A 19,476-nucleotide genomic window follows, 5' to 3' on the forward strand; every position below is an offset into this window, starting at 1 on the left:
TGAAAACTTCCACTTGGTTTTTCACCAAGTGAAATGGAACACGAGATTCAGGGCCCAAGCAAATGGCTCATGTTTTCTTTGGGACACTGGGGCTGTGTCTACCCAGGGAAAATTTTGATGTACTGACTGACTAACTCTAGTGCATATGATTAATGTATATATAGGGCAAACCAGGATAATTTAGACCTTTTTTCTTCTACAGGAGGTTTTCAGCCGGAATTATCTGGATGGTTGCCTCAGCTCTCCAGTAGGCTTTGCCAGAATAAGCACAGCCAGTAGAGTATGCAGGAGACAGGGACCACTCCCTCTCTCCAAGGTTCCCTTTAACTCCCACACCCTGTGCAGCTGAGTATAGTGGGACCTGTACTGACAGGCATTCCTTCTGGGGGCAAATGTAAATTCTGTCTAATAAGTCTCTAAGAAGCCCCAAGAACCCTAAATATTGCATACTGCTTAACTGTCAGATGGCAAAATATAATAGATGGATGAAAGGGGAAAACCATACTAATGGAGGGAAAATGTTACCCTGTTCCTTTCCTCATCCCAAAAAGAAGCTAGCAAAGCCAAAGCCCATGACATCCCAATCAAATGAATTAGTACATGTGCGTACAGTTTCTCTTATAAGTGTGGATACCTGGGTTGTAATTTTTTTTCTTTAAGTTGATAGACTCATGTATAGATATAGCTTTAGTTCCTAAAAGCATAGTTTAAAAGTGCATTTAAGGCTGAGGACAGAGGATTGTTTAAGGCCAGGAGTTTGAGACCAGCCTGAGCAACATAGTGAGACCCCCCTCTATATAAAATAATAATAAAAAATTAGCCGAGCATGGTGGCTGGCACCTGTAGTCCTAGCTACTCAGGAGGCTGAGGCAGGAGGATTGCTTGAGATCAAGAGGTCGAGGTTGCAGAGAGCTGTGTTTGTGCCACTGCATTCCAGCCTAGGTAACATAGCAAGACTCTTATCTCAAAAAAATAAAAAAAAAAATAAAAGTACATTTAGACTACAAACTAACACATAAAAATTCTGTTGTTCCTAGAGGTACACTTTATGTGACAGAGTGTTACTGACAAGGTTTGTACAAGGTTTAATTTTTTTAAATGGAATTACAAGCTGTAGTTAATTAGGGAACAATACTACTCAAAGTAACCCCTTGGTAAATTATTTTGTGAAGAATTATTCTATAAAATTAATAATGAATTCATAAATCACCCGGTAAAACTGTATCTTCATTGACTCCTGCACTGATATCATGATTCTGGGTTTGGGTTTTGTTCTGTTTTGTTTTGGAGGAAAGGTGAAAAGAATAATGAGAAAAATGCATGATAGTTTATTTTACTGTATCTTACAGATCCAACTTCTAATGATGAAGCTTCCCACATAACTTCTTTCTTTTTGGGAGCAGAAAGAAAGGAAGAAAATGAAGAGTCAGAGCTGTTGATACATTGGGAAAATATTTTTCCACTCTATTGAAACTTTCTACCTTTCCTTCCCTTCTGTTTCACCAGTTCTCTAAGTGATAATTACAGAGTGATAACTTCCCAATTACTATTTCTGTGGTGTTTTTTTGTTTCATTTTGTTTTTGTAGATTTCACTACTTATTTTTTCCCCTGAATGCATAATCTCTAAAATAAAACACTCAAAATTCTTAAAAGTTCCCTGTCTACTTAGACACTGCCTTATCCCGACAGATACAGTCATTGTAACTACTGCATGAGAAAGATCCTGAAATGTATTAAATCAAAACCCAAAGAACAGTAACAACAAATTGTTAAATGGGCAATTCTATGTGTATCTCTTAAAAGTTTCTTATTTATCTGTAGGGTATAAAGAAAGTTTGCTCATTTCCACTTGTAAAAGTTTTCTTGCTGCCAAGTAGTGAAAATAAAACCTTAGAAAAGAGAGATCATCTGTAAAATATGCATCTGTAAAATAAGTTTCTCTTTTCAAATTGCTTGTACTGAGCTGTTTGGTGGCCCCACAATATGTGCTGAATGTGACTCCTTGAAAGCAGTCTGTAACCTTGGGCAGATTTGTGTTGACAAATGTTGCTATGCTTCTTTCTGTAAGCACTGCTTCTGCTAGAGGGCACTGTACATTAGACAAGGCCTTGTGTTCTGCTTCGTAAAGACAGCTCTCTGGTGTAGCACCTGTGTCTAAGTCTCCATTTGTTAACACATGTGTGTGTTTCCTTTTTTGGCAGATAAGACTTTGGGAAGCATGATTCCAAAGGGATTATTTCATGTGGTAAATAAATCCGGAGTTAGTTGAGTGTTTCTCTACCATGTAAAGGCCATAGATAACACATTCACCTCACTTTCAGAATTGCTCCACAAAGTAGGGCAAATACTTACTTTTCAGTTGGTAGAGTCCTTCACTGTTCATTTCACACCACCCCCCACCTCCGACTCTACTCTTCACTCTTCCTTGGAACAAAAGCAGCTAGTTCCAATTAAACTCATGGGCACAAACCACTTCCCTATCTCTGGGTTTGAAGGGCGTAATGGAGAACCTAAGTTTGCAAATGACAGAAATAATCGGAGAAACAAGCTATGATTCTGAAAGAGATTTTCCACCATCTCTATATCACAGTTATCTCTCGAGTAGTTAGTATACCTAGCCCCCTCCTTGTTTAGCAGTTGAAAACTAGGGGCCATACATACAGTTAGTATTTGTCAATTACAATAAATAATACTAATAAAAATAAAATTAAAGAAGAAAAGCAAACAAAACCCATAAATACAGTAACTCTGCATTTATTAAAAGGATCCATTTCTCTTTTCATCGGCTCCTTGATTAGTTGTTCGCTTAGAGTACTAGCTTGGAAGCCTGACTTGAATTAAATGATTACATAAATAAAAATCACTGAAATACACCTAAGCTCTGAAGAAGTCAGAGTTTATGTTAGCCAACAAAACACTGTAAGTAATGGTGAGGGAAAGGAAAATAACGATTATAAGCAGTTGTTTTTTTCAGTTTTAAGGAAGGGAATGTACAATACAAGAAAAGAAAATGTGACGGACTTTAGTGAGAGACTGGATCTTTGCTACACTAGTGTGCAAACCTGATGCTTTAGAGACTGGCAATGTCTTTGTTTTACTCTTTCTCTCTTTCTGTGATTTGTAGCATACACGGAAGATCTCACAAGATATGTTGAACAAAGCAGAAGACTTATTATCGTGCTAACTCCAGACTATATTCTCAGACGGGGATGGAGTATTTTCGAACTGGAAAGCAGACTCCATAACATGCTAGTCAGTGGAGAAATCAAAGTGATTTTGATTGAGTGTACAGAATTAAAAGGGAAAGTGAATTGCCAGGAAGTGGAATCACTAAAGCGCAGCATCAAACTTCTGTCCCTGATCAAGTGGAAGGGACCCAAAAGCAGCAAATTAAATTCTAAGTTTTGGAAGCACTTAGTATATGAAATGCCCATCAAGAAAAAAGAAATGCTATCTCGGTGCCATGTTCTGGACTCCGCAGAACAAGGACTTTTTGGAGAACTCCAGCCTATACCCTCTATTGCCGTGACCAGTACTTCAGCCACTCTGGTGTCATCTCAAGCTGATCTCCCTGAATTCCACCCTTCAGATTCAATGCAAATGAGGCACTGTTGCAGAGGTTATAAACATGAGATACCAACCACGACCTTGCCAGTACCTTCCTTAGGCAACCACCATACTTATTGTAACCTGCCTCTGACGCTACTCAACGGACAACTACCCCTTAATAACACCCTGAAAGATACCCAGGAATTTCATAGGAACAGTTCTTTGCTGCCTTTATCCTCCAAAGAGTTTAGCTTTACCAGTGATATTTGGTAGTGAAAAATCTGAATTCCTCTGAACAGCTAGATGAGCATAGAGAATTTCTGCTATACCAAGCATAAAGTACACCTAATAACATTGAGGTGTTAAAAAAGTGTTTGAAGAAAAAGGTACAAAAATGGCTTTTATACTTAAATATTTTTGTTTACATTTCCAGAATAGTGGGGGGAAAGAAGGACCTGCTTTTGTAGTATGGCACCTTGTTCCAATGTACAGTTTTGATTTCTTCCTGAAAACAAAAATTTTAAAATCCTGTTGTCTTAGAGTAGGTTTTATGATAGCACATGGACTGCATGCTTAGTAGGTGAGCTGTCTTGCCCATATTTAAAAAGATTTCAGTATTCACATGGTATTTGAAATAAAGAAAATTTAAAGACTTTAATTGAATTTGAAAATTCCGAACCAAGTTTAAGGGGAAAAATAACTTCTATAGAGTTCTGAAAACTCAGGAATTATCAAGAAAGAAATGTTGATGCACTCCAGTTGGAAGATTGTAGAGGAAGATCAGTTGAGAAAAAATGAGAACTTCTTCAACATAATGGACACTTTCTGTAGACTAAATCAACAGCTCATAATAACAGCTTTTAGTTTTATTAGGGAATCACATCTTCTGTAGGCAAATTGGTAGATAGGTAAACAATGTGCATTTCTTACGCAAATGAATAGACAGGCTGTGAGTTCTTTTAGGATGATTTTGGACAGCCCTTGTGGCTTTCTAATTCCAAAAGTTTTACAACTTTGAAAACACATTTTGAAGTACACATTTCATTGTTTGCTAACAAATTCACATTTGGATCTTTTCCTTGACCTGCTATAAGTATTATATGAAGATGTGGACATCTTCCTGCTTTTTTTCAACATCGTTGACGTTTGAATTTAAATACATCTTGACTGCAAGTGTCAGCAATTGGAAAGAAGTACTGCAACAATATTCGCAGATGAAGTGATAAATGATTTATGTTTACTAGTGGTAGAGCAGCAATTGCACAGTTTCTCACCGGCAATGTAGTTATAAAACAGACTATTCTGTATATATAGTATATGGCCATCTGTGCAAGGCTTCTGCACAAGTATGTCTACTCCTGGTGCTTCGAAGAGTATACTTGATAGGCTAAACTTCTCCATCCTCACATAGTGACTGTGACTGTACCATGCCAGAAAATCCCTGTAAATAATCTAAGTATTGCCTATTTGCTGTAAGGAATGTGCTCCTATTCTAGTATTTATTATGGATTACTACTTTATGTTCTTTCCAATTAATCAAATTAGATGTGCTCTCCACCTAGATGCCTGTGAGGGTCATTTGTTAATCAAGGTCGATTTTGGCATTTTGCAATAGTTCTTAAATCATGTTCTTGGACAAACATAAAACAAGAACAAATGTACACAGTGTGTAAAAATTAATAATTTGCTCACCCCTTGTAATTGTGAATCCCAAATGTATAAGAGAACACCAGATAATATGCTTTATTTCTTTCAATCTTTTTTCATTATTGATTTTCTGTGATCCACGAGTTTTGGTCAAAGTACTTGTTTCTCTGTTGCTTTTCTGTATCCAGCCATTCAGAAAATGCATTCTGCACCAACAGTAGGTGAAAGCTTAGCAGTGATACATGTTCATTTCACAGCGGGACAATTAGTTGCTCCTTTGAAAAGTCCTGTTCAACACATGTCGGTGTTTTATAGATGTACTTTTTCCACTGAGAAAGATAATTTTGTTCTGTAAAATCTATAAGTCTTTCAAAATGAAAATTTATCAATTCTGAACTGTTTCCAAGTGTTACAAAGTTGTATTTACTCTGGTTGTTCTTTAATGCTATATGTAATTACTAAGTTGAAAATCTGCATGAACTCATATACTCATGTAATAGAAGTTTTAAGTGACCAATTGTATTTTTTATTATATTATTTTTCACAGAAATCTAGATTAATTCAAATGAATGTTCGGTGGTATTTTTAAACGAATAGTTCTGTATTGAGCATGTAAGTTCTGAAAATATAACATGAGTCTCTCTGCTTACTCTATTTACAATGATTAAATGTGGGTAGCAATTTGAGTTGGCTGGCCACAATGTGTCCTTTCACTACTAGTAGGTACTCAAAAACAGAGCATTCACACTTGTGCTGGGGAACTTGACAAGAAACCTTTTCTACAATTTTCAGGAACGAATGTGTACACTATCTATAAAAATTTATTTCTAGATGGCAATTCAAAATTTAATTTTCATCTCAGATTTTTAAAAGATATAGTCCATAAGGGTATAATAAGTATTTAGTCTAGAACATGAAGTATTTTCCTAGTTGTATTCACAGAGGGAAAAACATTTCTTCTCAATTTTTCACTGAAATTGATTTTGGAAATCTAGAAAAACACTGGTACAACTAGTTATCATATATTGATAACAAATTTATTGTTATGTTATTGTATGCAAGAATGTATACTTTTTAAAACAGGTTATTTTAAGGCAAAACATTCGGAAAATACAAGAAATGATGAGACAAATGAGAAATGTACAAAACCATAGACAAATAGGAAATTAAAATTGCATGAGAACAAACAATGCTCAAGGATATGGGCAATGTGTACATGGGTTTAATTAGGCAAAATATGAAATATGGTGGGATTGATAATCTATGGGCTCCAATATAACTATGGAAACTCTAAAAAGTGGCCGCATGGTACCTGAAAAGAAGATGTCGGTCCTCACTGCCTCTAAGCTTTAATTGAATTAGGTGTAAATCTGGTCCACTTTCAATCACTCATTCAAAAATATGAGTACAAAGAGAGTTGCAGGTTTCTGGTAAGGCTTGAACCAAAAATAGCATCATGTGAGAGGCTGATATTTTGTCTGAAGATTGATGGTTAACATGGTAGGGCATTGGAGGAAACGGTGCAATCAGAGGGTGAAACAGAGTTCAGTTATGAAAGAGAAGTTTATAGAGGTGTCCAAGAGGACATGGGAATGAGTAGTAGCCTGGGGATAACTTCCACAACAGGTTGGAGAATGGTAAGTGTGAGAAGGAAAAAAAATTCTTGCAGGAAAGAGAAGGAGAGTCTTTGACCCATGTAGTATTTGAAGGGCTTACAAGAGTATGAAACCACTGCTATAAAGCATTTACTGCCATTTGACATTTTGTTTTTAAATAAATTGGTTGGTTTTTACCAAGTATTTTCTAGAAAATTGAGTAATGGCCAAGGGAAATATCCTGAAAATTGCACATATAAATCTTTACACTCCTGATATTCATTTCCCAAGTTGAGGTAGTGTGCTGATAAAACCAGACTCAAGACAGAAAATAGTTCCATAGTGACCAGTTACGTTTGAACACTTGCAATTGTTGTTGCTCTTTTCTAGGACAGAATTTGATGTTGAAAATTGTCTGGCTCCAATTTCCCTATTACTCGTGCATTTTTCTACTATGTCTGATAGGAGATCACAGTGTTGAGCATTAAGGCTTTCTGATGAATGTGTGGAGTAGTTTGATAAACAATAATCATTCACTTCAAACTCTTACATCAAACTTGTCTTGGTTTAGAACTGGATTCAGCCACAGGAAATGTAAGCTTATTCAGCAGTCCATTTAATTACTGTGAGATCAGAACTTGTAAAGTCACCTACACTCATCTAACTTGTCTTTCCAAATGCTCACTGCTGTTTGCTCAACATTTTCTCCAAATGGTATTAAAGTAAATCATGAGCATTTATTGAGTGCCCACTGTGAACTGGCCACTGCATAAAGTATAATAGAAATCCTTTAAAAAATTGAAGTCCCTGTGCTCAAGTAGTTTACACATCGTATACATGAAGAAAGGGGGGTATTTATAAAACACATTTAAGTGTAGGAAAATTAATATTGTACATGCAGAGCAGATAAGTGAGGTGGGGCAATTCAGTGCTGACTGGGGCAAGATAAAAGTTTGGAATAGATCCAACAGTGGTGAAGAATAGGAATTTCTCAAGTGCAGAGAATAGCACATGAGAAGATTTAACAAAGAATAAGTCGGTCTTATTTAGCTGATAGCAAGCACATTTGGTTGGCAAGACTCTGTGTGAGGACATAATAAGAAATAAGAGCCAGGTGCAGTGGCTCATACCTGAAATCCCAGCACTTTGGGAGGCCGAGGCTGGCCGATCACTTGAGTCCAGGAGTTTGCGAACAGCCTGGGCAACATGGCAAAACCCTGTCTCCACCAAAAAAATACAAAAATTAACCAGAAGTGGTGGTGTGTGCTTGTAGTCTCAGCTACCCAGGAGGCAGAAGTGGGAGAATTACTTGAGCTTGGGAGGCAGAGGTTACAGTGAGCTGAGATAGTGCCACTGCACTCCAGCCTGTGCAACAGAGCAAGACCCTGTTGAGAGAGAGGGAGAGAGAACTAAGGCTGAGAAATGTGGTGGAGCATTCATCTGATAGCAGATGCAGGAAAAAGTAGACAAGGGGAGATAGTGGAGGCAGGGAGACCAGCTAAGATGCTGTTATCATAGTTCAGGCGTGAGGTGAGAAATGATGTAGCTAGGGTGGTGACCTGGATACTCAGAAAAAGGCAGATCTGAGGAGGGAGAGAAATAGGCAGGATGTGGGATTTGATGAACATAGTCTCTGTTACTAACATGCTGAGCAATTGTTTTCCATTAACACCAGAAGATGAAACACAATTTAGGCAGGAAAGTTGTAGGAAAGCGGGCCTTTACGTCTTCTTTCTTTCTTTCTTTCTTTTCTTTTTTTTTTCTTTTTGAAATGGAGTCTCACCTGTGGCCCAGGCTGGAGTGCAGTGGCATGATCTCAGCTCACTGCAACCTCCACCTCCCGGGTTCAAGTGATTCTCCTGCCTCAGCCTCCTGAGTAGCTGGGATTACAGGCATGTGCCACACGCCCGGCTAATTTTTGTATTTTTTAGTAGAGACGGGGTTTCACCAAGTTGGTGAGGCTGCTCTCGAACTGTTGACCTCGTGATCTGCCAGCCTTGGACTCCCAAAGTGCTGGGATTACAGGTCTGCACCACCACGCCCAACTCCCTGTACTTTCTGAAATAGAAAATGCCAGAATAGATGAAGAGTTGCTGAAAACCGGTGGTCTCATCTTACTCCTTCTTACTATAGTCCAAGCGTCCGTAATAGTCCTGGTCACAGAGTAGGTGCTCACATCTCATTTGTGGATTAAATGGACAAGTGGATTTGGGAGCACTGTCAAGTTTAAATTCCTACAATCCTTAAAAAATATGAGAGTTTATTTTTTCCATTTGCTTCGTTCAGCAAGCAACTTTTTTATTGTTTGCAACATTTTAAAAAGAAAGAAAACAGTGTATTAGATTATCTATCTACATCCTGTCTAGGTCTAGCATTTTAGGATTCTAAGTCAATTTGTGGTTGGAGATAAAAGTTTCCTAAGCATTCTGCCAGTCACACAAATAATTCTTCTTCAGAGCATTTATACAATTTAGTTCCTTGAGGCCACCCAACATAGTTCATTGCTCCTAACCACATAGTCATTTTTCCTAAATACATACTTCATATGCTGACATTGCCAATAAAAACATTGCCTTTCTTTCTTTTTTTTTTTTTGCAAAAGGTAATTTATGCCTATAATTATCATATTGGGTCAAAGAATAGGGATTAGATTAACCTACTTTACTGGGCACAGTAGCAATTCCGCCAGTGAATTCAGGATGCAGAGATCTGAGTTTCTGTCCTCCTCTGATATATTTTCTAAGCACCCAATAGCTTGAGAGTCCTTAACTTTCTTGATAGAGTGGCAAAATACCTAGAAAAGATTAAAACGTCATCTATTTTTATGTGGGGCAAATTAGCCTTTCTGTGCCTCCATTTCCTCATTTGTAAAATGTGTATACCAATAATACACAGGAGTGTGAACACTGTAAGTTAATGTATGTAACGTGCTTAGAACACTGTTGGCACAGAGTAAGAGCTATGTAAGAATTATTGTTATAATTATTATTTTACACAAAAATGTCACTGCTGACCTACTGTCCACAGGAAATACATTTTATTTTACTTTCCAACTGGTAGAGATTGGTTATTAGGTTTCTTGCATGACTGCCTGTATGACCAAGGACACTCATTTTCCAAGACAGCTGGCTGAGGTTAGAGGTGCATTTTCTGGCCATGGAACAGATCACAGCTAACTGCCCCCGTTCAAGGAACAAACCTACAGTAACTTTAACCTCATTAGTAATGTGTTCTGAGCTAGACAAAAACCAGGACTCTCAGAACATGGATTATTCAGATTTGTTGTCCATGTTAATCAAAGTCCCCAGATGATTGCTTGATACTCTGCTTCACTTTAGCTAGGTTTACATAAGACCAAAACATCTGGATGAGAAGTGAAAAAATACAGATGTTTAAGCCACATGATGGGAAACATCCAGATGTCTCAGATTTGGATTTGTCATTTTGTTCTTTGTTTTAAAGGAAAGAGAAGCCAAAAGAAAAAAAAAAATAAAAACCATAGCTTGTCTTTTTCCTTAACCTGGGTAAAATCAAACTGATTTCTTGTTATAGAAGTTTAAAATGCCTACGAGTTGATTAGGAAGCTTTTTGATAATATCACTAGACAAGCTGCATTTCAGGAGGAGTTTTTATTGTTTTAATTTAAAGAAGCATCTGATCTGCGAGTAGCGCTTGTGAGAGGCGATTGCTTTTAGAGTGAGACAATATCTTGGAAGAGTTACTCACAATAAATTCTCTGGGAAAGTATGGCTGGGATGATACCAACAGTAAAAGAAAGTTTGCTAAAGAAACTCCTCAGAAATATTGCTTATTTCCTAAGAGGATATGACCTCAATTAAATGTATAAGGAGTTAAATCTGAAATAACGCATGTAAATCTCTTTTTATGTTTATGAAATACTTGCTACCTGCAAACCAACAAAGAGGGTTAACCATAGGAATACGCAAAATTGGTAGCCTTTTATGGAGCACATTTTGAAGGAAATCAAAATTCATGAGGAAGGCAGTCCCCAAAATGCCTATCACCAGTGTCCTAAAATCATATTAACTAGGTTAAATCATGATGTCCCCATGGAGTTGCCACAATCTAGCCTTTATGATTCCACCAAACTACTCTATCAGGAAGGGAAGCACATTTTCTAGATAACACATTAATGTGGATATTAACTCATGCAATTTTAGAAATGAATGGGAACTTCAAGGCCATCTATTTCAATTCCTTCATTTTACTTTAGGAAACCTGAGGCCCACAGACCAAGTGACTTGATCAAATACCAGATGGTGCCATGGAGTACAGAAACCTACAATTATGAAGCAACTCATGGTTAAGTCTTGATAAAGGTAGAAGGAGATAGAAACAGAAAGTAGGAGGGATTCAAAAATTCAAAAACACACTTGGCACATGGGGAATGTTAGGAATATGCTGAGGTTAGGAGCAGAAGTTAGGTAGGCACCAAGAAGAGGAGTCGTAGGCATCCTAATTAAGCTTCATCTCTGAATAATTTTGTTAATATATGCAACATTTTAACACAAATAGCAACTGTTTGTGATTGCCCCATCTTCCACAATGGTTAAAAATCATTGAGTATAATGTTCTTTGGGACCTGGATAAGCTCATTTGACTTTGATAAAAATATAAAGGTTTAGGCTTCTTCCCAAAGCCTCAAATAAGGCGTCAAAGACTAAGCTCAGGTTTGGGGAGTTGGTTTTGATTATCAGCTATTACTCAATTGCACAAGCACATGGCAAGCAAAACTACCTTCAGATCAAAGTGAGTCTTTCCAGGTCTCTGTCGCTGTCTTTGGCAAGGGTATGTGGAGAAAATACAAATCAACTGTTCTCAAATGCTTCAAAAGGCATGGATAAAAATAAATGAGGAAAATATTCAGCACACCTGGGTTTCCCCAAATAGAAAAAACAAAGAAGAATTTTCTACTCAGAGTCCTCTGGTCTTCTCAAAAGCGCTCCTAGGTAGTAAAGAAAAGCATAACTAGGATGTATCTTTTTTTTTAATATTAGGACCAAAATTCATGTAATAGTTTGCTGATTGCAATTATGACATGATGAGCATTTTCTTAACACAGTGGAAATCTACCTAGAAATAAAAGTATGTGCATTAAAGAGAAATATAGAATATCGCTATAGAATTCAAAGCTCAGCCATTGCACCATAACCAACCATTTATCATTTCAATTTAAAAACAGTAATGCTGCCAGTGGAAACAGAAAACAAGTTGTCAGCATTTTTTCTTGAACACGATGGAACCACAAAGCTATAGGCCAGGCAGTAAAATTTGTTTAAAAAGCTCAATGTTTCAAGACAAGCCAGATTATTATGAGAGATATACTGTAAACTATTCATCTAATTTATTTTGCACTGATGCCAATTCACATGAAATTAGCTTTCTTGGTTTGAAAGATTTCTTTTTCTTTCTTTCTTTTCCTGTCCTCTAATGTGCACAAACCCAGTTCTGAGCCACATAGTGGAGGATGAGGGTCATCGATCTCCCTCTTTACTTTTCAATTTCAGCCACAATCCAAAGATAATTAAAAATGGTAAAGCCAAGGCTTGAATTTATTTCTTCATCCATGAAAGTTCTTTAAACTTTTTCTCTCCTTCTTCACCATTAGTTTCCTTTACTCTCTTAAAACATGGAATGTTAGATTTGGAAGGGCTCTGAAAGATCATCTAGTCCTCTTAAAGGTGGGGAAACTGAGACTCAGAAATATTAAGTCATTTATGCAAAGCCAAAAAACTTATTAGTGACAGCCAAAACTAGAATCCAGGATTCCATACTCTTTCCACTATCTTCATCTTCATCGTAGACTGGATTTTTTTTTTTTTTTTTAGACAGGGTCTCCCTCTGTCACCAAGGCTAGATTGCAATGGCAAGATTATGGCTCACATAATTTTGCACATTCCTATAGTTAACTCTCTCTGTTGGTTTGCAGGTAGCAAATATTTCATAAACATAAAAAGAGATTTACATGTATTATTTCAGATTTAACTCCTTATACATTTAATTGAGGTCATATCCTCTTAGGAAATAAAAATTCAGACCTCTGTCACCAAGACTAGCATGCAATGGGAAAAGTGTGGCTCGCTCACTGCAGCCTCAACCTCCCGGGCTCAAGCGATCCTCCAGCTTCAGCCGCTTGAGTAGCTGGGGCTACAGGTGCATGCCTTCATGCAAGGCTAATTTTTTTGTATTAGCCTGTACTTTTTTGTAAAGGCAAGGTTTCACCATGTTTCCCAGGCTGGTCTCAATCTCCTGAGCTCAAGCGATCTGCCTGCCTTGGCCTCCCAAAGTGTTGGGAATTCAGGTGGGAGCCACGAGGCCTGGCCAGACTCAATTCTTAAAGTGTTCATCCATCCATCTACCTTTTCAGGTGGAGGGCAGACAATGTCTTGCCAATTCATAAAATGTTAAATCCTTTCAAACATCTTTATGTCACATAGATCTATCTGCAAGGTCCCAAACCCTTAACCAAATACACTACATACGCAAAGGGAGCAAAATCAATTGTGAAATCTCTTCCTGCATAATCATCATCATTTGCAGGAGAGAAGATATATTAGTCTGTAATATGGGAGCTTAACTCACCCTTAAATTTGGTCTCCTAGCTAAAGCAAGTTGGAGACATTTTTGAATTCTACTATTCTGACTAAGACGAGTGTTTGGATATGAGAGGTGCTTTGAGCACCAACTCTACAGCCATACTTCCTGAATTCAAATTCTACACTTATTTTTACTGTCTATTTCACTCTGGGTAAATTACTTAAAGCTCTCAGTGTCTGAGTTTTCTCAGTGGTAAAATAGGGATAAGGAAGATGAGGATAACAGTAGCATCTACTTCATAGGATTATTAAGAAGATTAAGTACATAAAATGCTCAGAAGAAAGCCTTGTATCTATAGTAGATGCTGTGAACGTGTCAGCTATTACTTGTATTTTCTTCTCTGCTGTATAGAGGAAAAAAAAGTTGGCTCAACAAATTAATGCCCAACATTGAGCATTACAAGGGAATTTTAAAGGATTTTAACCACAAAATGTATACAAGGAAGGGTGCTGCTCATCATGCCTATTCATTATAGCTGATCAAGCATGTTCTTTCCTTGAAAACATCATCACAGTCTTTATTCCAATTAATATTTTTATATTAAAGAATATTCTCTTTCAAATTAGAATGTGATTCAGACTTTTCACTAATTCAGTAAATAGACCCTCCAACTTCTCAGAATTATTAGTGAGTTGTGACTGTACCTCAGCACTCACCTGTCCCCCAAAATAATAGCAACCCTAGACATTTTAAAGAAATAAGTAGTTTTTCAACCTGCCAAGCCCCCTGAATTTTCCACTCAAAAAGAACTTATCGGATCTGAAAGGCCAAAATAATAAAGAGGAAGTTTACCAGGTTAACAAGCCATTGCATAGTTCTGGTTTAAAGGCAATTACAAGTTGAAATGAGTCAGCCGTGTGATGTAGCTGCCTAGAAAGCAAATGTAGTGTTAGAACAGAGCAATACAAGTACAGTGCCCGTTCAAAGGAGGAGCTTGGCACTAGTCAGACCACATCTGGTAGGCTGTGTTCATTTCTAGGCACCCACATTCTAACAGGAACTTTACCAGTCTAGAGAGATTTCAGAAGAAGATGGTCCAGATGGTGAAGTATCTGAAATCATGCCGTGGAATAAATAATTGAATGAATTGAAAATATTTTTCCTGAAAAAGAGAAAATTTAGCCAAAATGTGACGTTAAAGTAAAATTAGACATAATCAGTGTGGCCCCAAGGGGTGAACCAAGATAATGAATGGAACTCACCAAGAAGGCAAATTTAGGCTCAGGATCAGAAAGTTCTGTCTAAGGACACAAACTACCCATTAAGCAAATATGCTGCCTTGAAAAACCTACACTTTGTCACTGCAAACCGTCAGAGACTGACTGGAAGAATGCAGAAAGGATTTCGAGTTTAAGTGTGAGGCTGAAATAATTGATACGTAAGAATATTTCCAATTCATATATATTATTGTAGCTTCTGACTGCTCAGATCACTGAAATATCTATCTAGCTTCTTTGTTTTCTAATTCACCCTGACCAATACTGTCAGACCCATCTTTCTACTTGACTTTTATTTCTATCTCTTCCTCTCCCTCTTCCTCTCCTCTCTCCTTTCTCTCCCTCCTCCTCTCCCCTCTCCCTCCTCTCCTTTCTCCCCACTCCCCTCCCCCTATACACATCTCATAGTTGAGGCATATATCAAGTAGATTGTGTGCCAGTCACTGTTCTAAGCCCTATATGCACACATACACACTTTATATTTGACTGCATTGGGTCCAAATCTCTTTTCTAACTTTTTGTACCTCCTGCTACCTGAACTCTTCCTTTTAGGCAACCTTATTTTGCCCACTTCTCTAAAACATATAAGTTCTGGTCCATCTTTTACCTGACACGTTATTTGACTATTACAGCCCACTGTGTTTATTGTTCCTCTGCATTTGTAAGCATAGAATTATCATATGTTCAGTATCTAAGTTTGTCTACTCAGTTTTCCAAATGAGAAAATATTAATGCTCCTAAAAAAGTGACTTTTCCAACCTAACCCAGCTGATTAATAGCAAAGTGAGAAAGAGAACTTAAATCTTTCTATTCTTGGTCTGGGTGCTTTAGCATGCAATTGCTTTGTTATCTGTTCATTTCATCTCAGGTGGATTCTAAACTCATGAATAATAATGACTTCTCCATTTTAAAAGTTTTCTTTGTCTCTTCAGAGAACTTACCACTTTCTTAACCACATGGTTGCTGCTCAGTAAGCTCTTATTCGTTGATTGTGTCTACTTGGAAAGTTTTACTGGGAACCCTCTTCTACCAGGCACTGTTCTAGTTATTGGGGTACTGAAGTGAATAAAAAAAATACAAATACATGCCCTATAGAGATTACATTCTAATGTATGGCAAATAAACTCCTAGAAGAGAAGAGCTTGTCATAACTAGAGTTTATCTGACTTACCCTTATGTAAAACTTTATTGCACACCCCCAAATGGACTTGAATTAAACAACACTGAACTTACCATGTGGAACAATTTTGGAAACTGCATTATTTTCCCTGTGTCTTAATGTACCCATTAGAAGGGTCATATGTCATGCTTGTGTGAATAAAAGTATGTCCTGGAAGCTTCCAGTTTGTCCAGTCTAACAAGAATCTTGTCCAGTCTAACAAGAGTCATGTCCATTCTAACTAGATCCAAACTTAGTTGACCACCACTAATAAGAGAATGGCCAAATTTGACTCTCCAAAGCCACATCTGACCAATGAACTATTTTCTTTGGCTGTATACCTTTTAAATGAAAATCCAACCACCCCACCTCTAGGAGTTAGAGATATTATTTGAAGTCACTAAAGGCCAGAAATCACTAGTTAACATGAAAATTAAAATAATCAGTAGATATTGAGTATATATTATACATTGAGCATTGTGCCAGATATGCACGATTCCAAAGTATAAGTCATGGCCCCTGCTTTTAGTAATGCTAGACAAGAAATAAAATGTAGAAGAGCAGAAAGTCTATAAAGTATAGGTGAATGGTGAATGTAGATATAAGAATACCAACTGGGAAACATAAGCACTTCATATGTAACCTCCTCCCATTAAGCCAAACCAAGCACATGTATTGCGAACAATATTGGGAAAGGAGATTACTTAAGGGCAGAAATGAGAGTTCCAAGTTGACAAAACCTGAAAATATCCAAATTCTGATATTGTGCCTCAAAGGATGAAACCCTGTTTCTGAGAATTTACTTCTCAGTCAACCTTGAGAAGTTGAAGGAGCTCTTTTTATCCCCACTCTTCACTTCCCCCACAGACCAATGCAGACTGTGGAATGTAAGTCCACAAACCACCACATCTCCACTCTTTACCTTGTGAGGAGGCCAAAAATGTTTAGCTATGTCAGTGGGTCCAATAGCCAAACCTCATATTTTTATGCATAAATAATTGAGAGTATGTGTAACACTCTGTCCTCAGGGTTTTCAGTGACTGGGAGGGTGTAAATAATCTTAGAGTGCTGAATAAGTGCAGATTGATAAAGAAATGTACACAGGTTTACACATATAAATTTACAGATATTAATATGCTGGAACATTTTCTCCAGCAAACTACAAATAACAACTGGACCTCAAATATTTGAAAAAGATTTATAAGTCCAGCAACAGTTCCTTTGCTGTTTCTCGTTTAGGAGCTACAACTGGTGATTTTTATGTGACTTCCAACAGCTCAGCTAGTGGTCTGTAGGTTTCAGCAGCTTGAATAAGGAGATTCAATATCAAGGTGTAAGGGTTCAATCCCAAAACCAATTTTTACATTCCAGAAAGTTCTAATCTCACTTCATGAGAATCTCACTCCCTAAACAAAGATCTCGCTCCCTAAACAAAGAGACATCCCTCTTAAGAGGAAAATTCTTTTTGAGTCACAGACCCTTACTTTATTATCTGAAGAGTTCCCTTAAAGCATATCTGCTTAGGTTTATATGTCATAATACTTTTGAACACACTTTTGGACTACTTTGAGAACTGCTAAAATTTATAGATCTTATTTTTCAGAAATAAATGCACACATATAAAAATGCACATAATTTTGCTCAGCTCACAATCTGAAGGGGTTTATGTATCTTCAGAAGCCCATCTATGGGTGCCATTAAAAGTGGTCCCCAGATTAAAAGTATCTCCTTTACAGAATTTGAAAACTGAACGTAGTTAGAGGGATGCTTAGGAAAAAGGAAGGTAGGGGATATAATTTAACACTTTTAAATGCAAAAATGTGAGCAGCCTAGAATTATGGCTGTGATAGCCCCAGACCAATAACAAAGCAAAAAAAAAAAATGATAATGTGAGGAGTTGTCACAAAGCTATGTGCTTTTTACACTGCAAAAATAAAAGCAGAATATGCTTAAAGATATTCTTGCAGAATGTAGAAACTGTGACCCTTGGCTGCTATCATTTTTTTTCTATTTTTCTTGCCAAACAAATGTTATGAAAGAATATCTCCAGGCATTCACTCTACCCTGAGGGTTAAAAACATGTACATGATGGAAACTGGCAGAGTGCTGAAGTTGGCGGACTCATCTGCCTTTCTAAAGCTTCTAGAGACTTTCAAGGGCTCTAGGGATGAGGGAGTTGTCTTTTTTGGAGAAAATCAGGTTACAAAAAAGTGTCCAAGTCTTCAGAACAATTGAGCCATGGCAGCAGATACAAGTAAAAATTAAAAAAAAGTTCTTCAGTGTAGATCCCATGATCTCAGAATGCTGTATTTTACATTAAGAGCATCTACAGGAAATACGTTTGCCAGCAAAAATAATCAGGAACCTTTCTCAAATGGAGAGGCTGGGAACAAAACAGCAGAGACATTATATCTTGGGAACAGATAAATGACTGAGGCTTTGAGACAGGATTCCTTGTGGATAAAATTCTCAAAAATAATTCTATGGCAGCTGAAATCACCCTCAGATATCCCCGGGTTTCCGAGGGTCTTTTCATTATTCTCCTGATGCCAAGAAAGTCAATATTATACTGTCTTTTGTATAATTAAGTGCCTCAACAAACAACTTTTCTCAGTTCGTCTTATAGGCTCTGCACTTTTCTAGGCACTAGAAACATAGCCAACAGTAAAATTGATATGGATCTTATTCTTCAAAAACTCAAAGTCTAGTGGGGAAAATAGACATGCAAGCATGTAGTTATAATTATAATTGTTCTAAACACATTAAGAAACAGATGTATAAAATATCAGGTAGAACAGAGGAAGGAAGAAGTAAGTCAGCTTAAGGAGGTGACACTGACTTAGGACATGAAAGAGGAGTAGAAGTTTGCTAAATAGCCAAGAGTAAGAAGGGCATTCCAAGCAAAGTAGACAGAAGATAAAAACGGATCAAGAAATGAAATAACATGCATGTCTGAGGAACTACAAATGGGATATTGTTACTGGAGCATAACATGTAACAAGTTAAATGGAAAAAATTTAATCTTTCACTTAGACCCATTGATTTTCAATGGCCATGATCTATGATACCCAAGAGAGTTATCATAAGGGAGTAGGTTGACCTAGACGAACTTCAAGGAACATTTTAACTTGATATTGGGCTGAAAAATGGACAACACTACTTTTCAAAAATATATGCCTTAAAGAGGTCTTTTTCTATATATTATCTCTCTAAACCCAATTTTTCTCAGAAATGCAAAATGTCAACCTCACTGCTGAAACACAGATTTCCATGAAAACAACATGAATAGTGATTGCCTACTACCTTTTAAGGAAGTCAGTAGACTTCCTTACTAAACCAATAAGATTTTTTACATTTTTTGAGGTGAAATTTACAAAAAATAAAATTAATAATTTTAAAGTGTACAACTCAGTGGCATTTTGTACATTTGCAACATTTTACAACCAACACCTTTATCTAGCTCCAAAATATTTTCATCACCCAAAAGAAAACCGTGCAACCATTAAGAAGTTACTCCTACTTCCCTCCTTCCCCAAGCTTTTGGATACCACCAATCTGCTGTCTATATGAGTTTACCTATTCTGGATGGTTTATACAAATGGAGTCATATAATATGTGACATTTATGACTGTCTTATTTCATTTGCATCACAATTTTGAGGGTCACAATGTGGTAGCATATGTCAGTACT

The 19,476-nt window shown here is 37.1% G+C and overlaps 1 protein-coding gene across 1 annotated transcript in view; it reads left to right on the forward strand.

The window, feature by feature from the left end:
• IL1RAPL2 (interleukin 1 receptor accessory protein like 2) overlaps positions 1 to 5,883 on the forward strand; it is a 599,554-nt gene extending 593,671 nt beyond the window's left edge. The window contains exon 9 of the mRNA XM_055267708.2: positions 3,126 to 5,883. Within this exon, the coding sequence (XP_055123683.2) occupies positions 3,126 to 3,823 (698 nt within the window). The 3' untranslated portion in view covers positions 3,824 to 5,883. The remainder of the gene's footprint in view (positions 1 to 3,125) is intronic.
• The last annotated feature ends 13,593 nt before the right edge of the window (positions 5,884 to 19,476 follow it).

Source organism: Symphalangus syndactylus, chromosome X, assembly GCF_028878055.3.
Source record: "Symphalangus syndactylus isolate Jambi chromosome X, NHGRI_mSymSyn1-v2.1_pri, whole genome shotgun sequence".
NCBI classification, from domain to species: Eukaryota; Metazoa; Chordata; class Mammalia; order Primates; family Hylobatidae; genus Symphalangus; species Symphalangus syndactylus.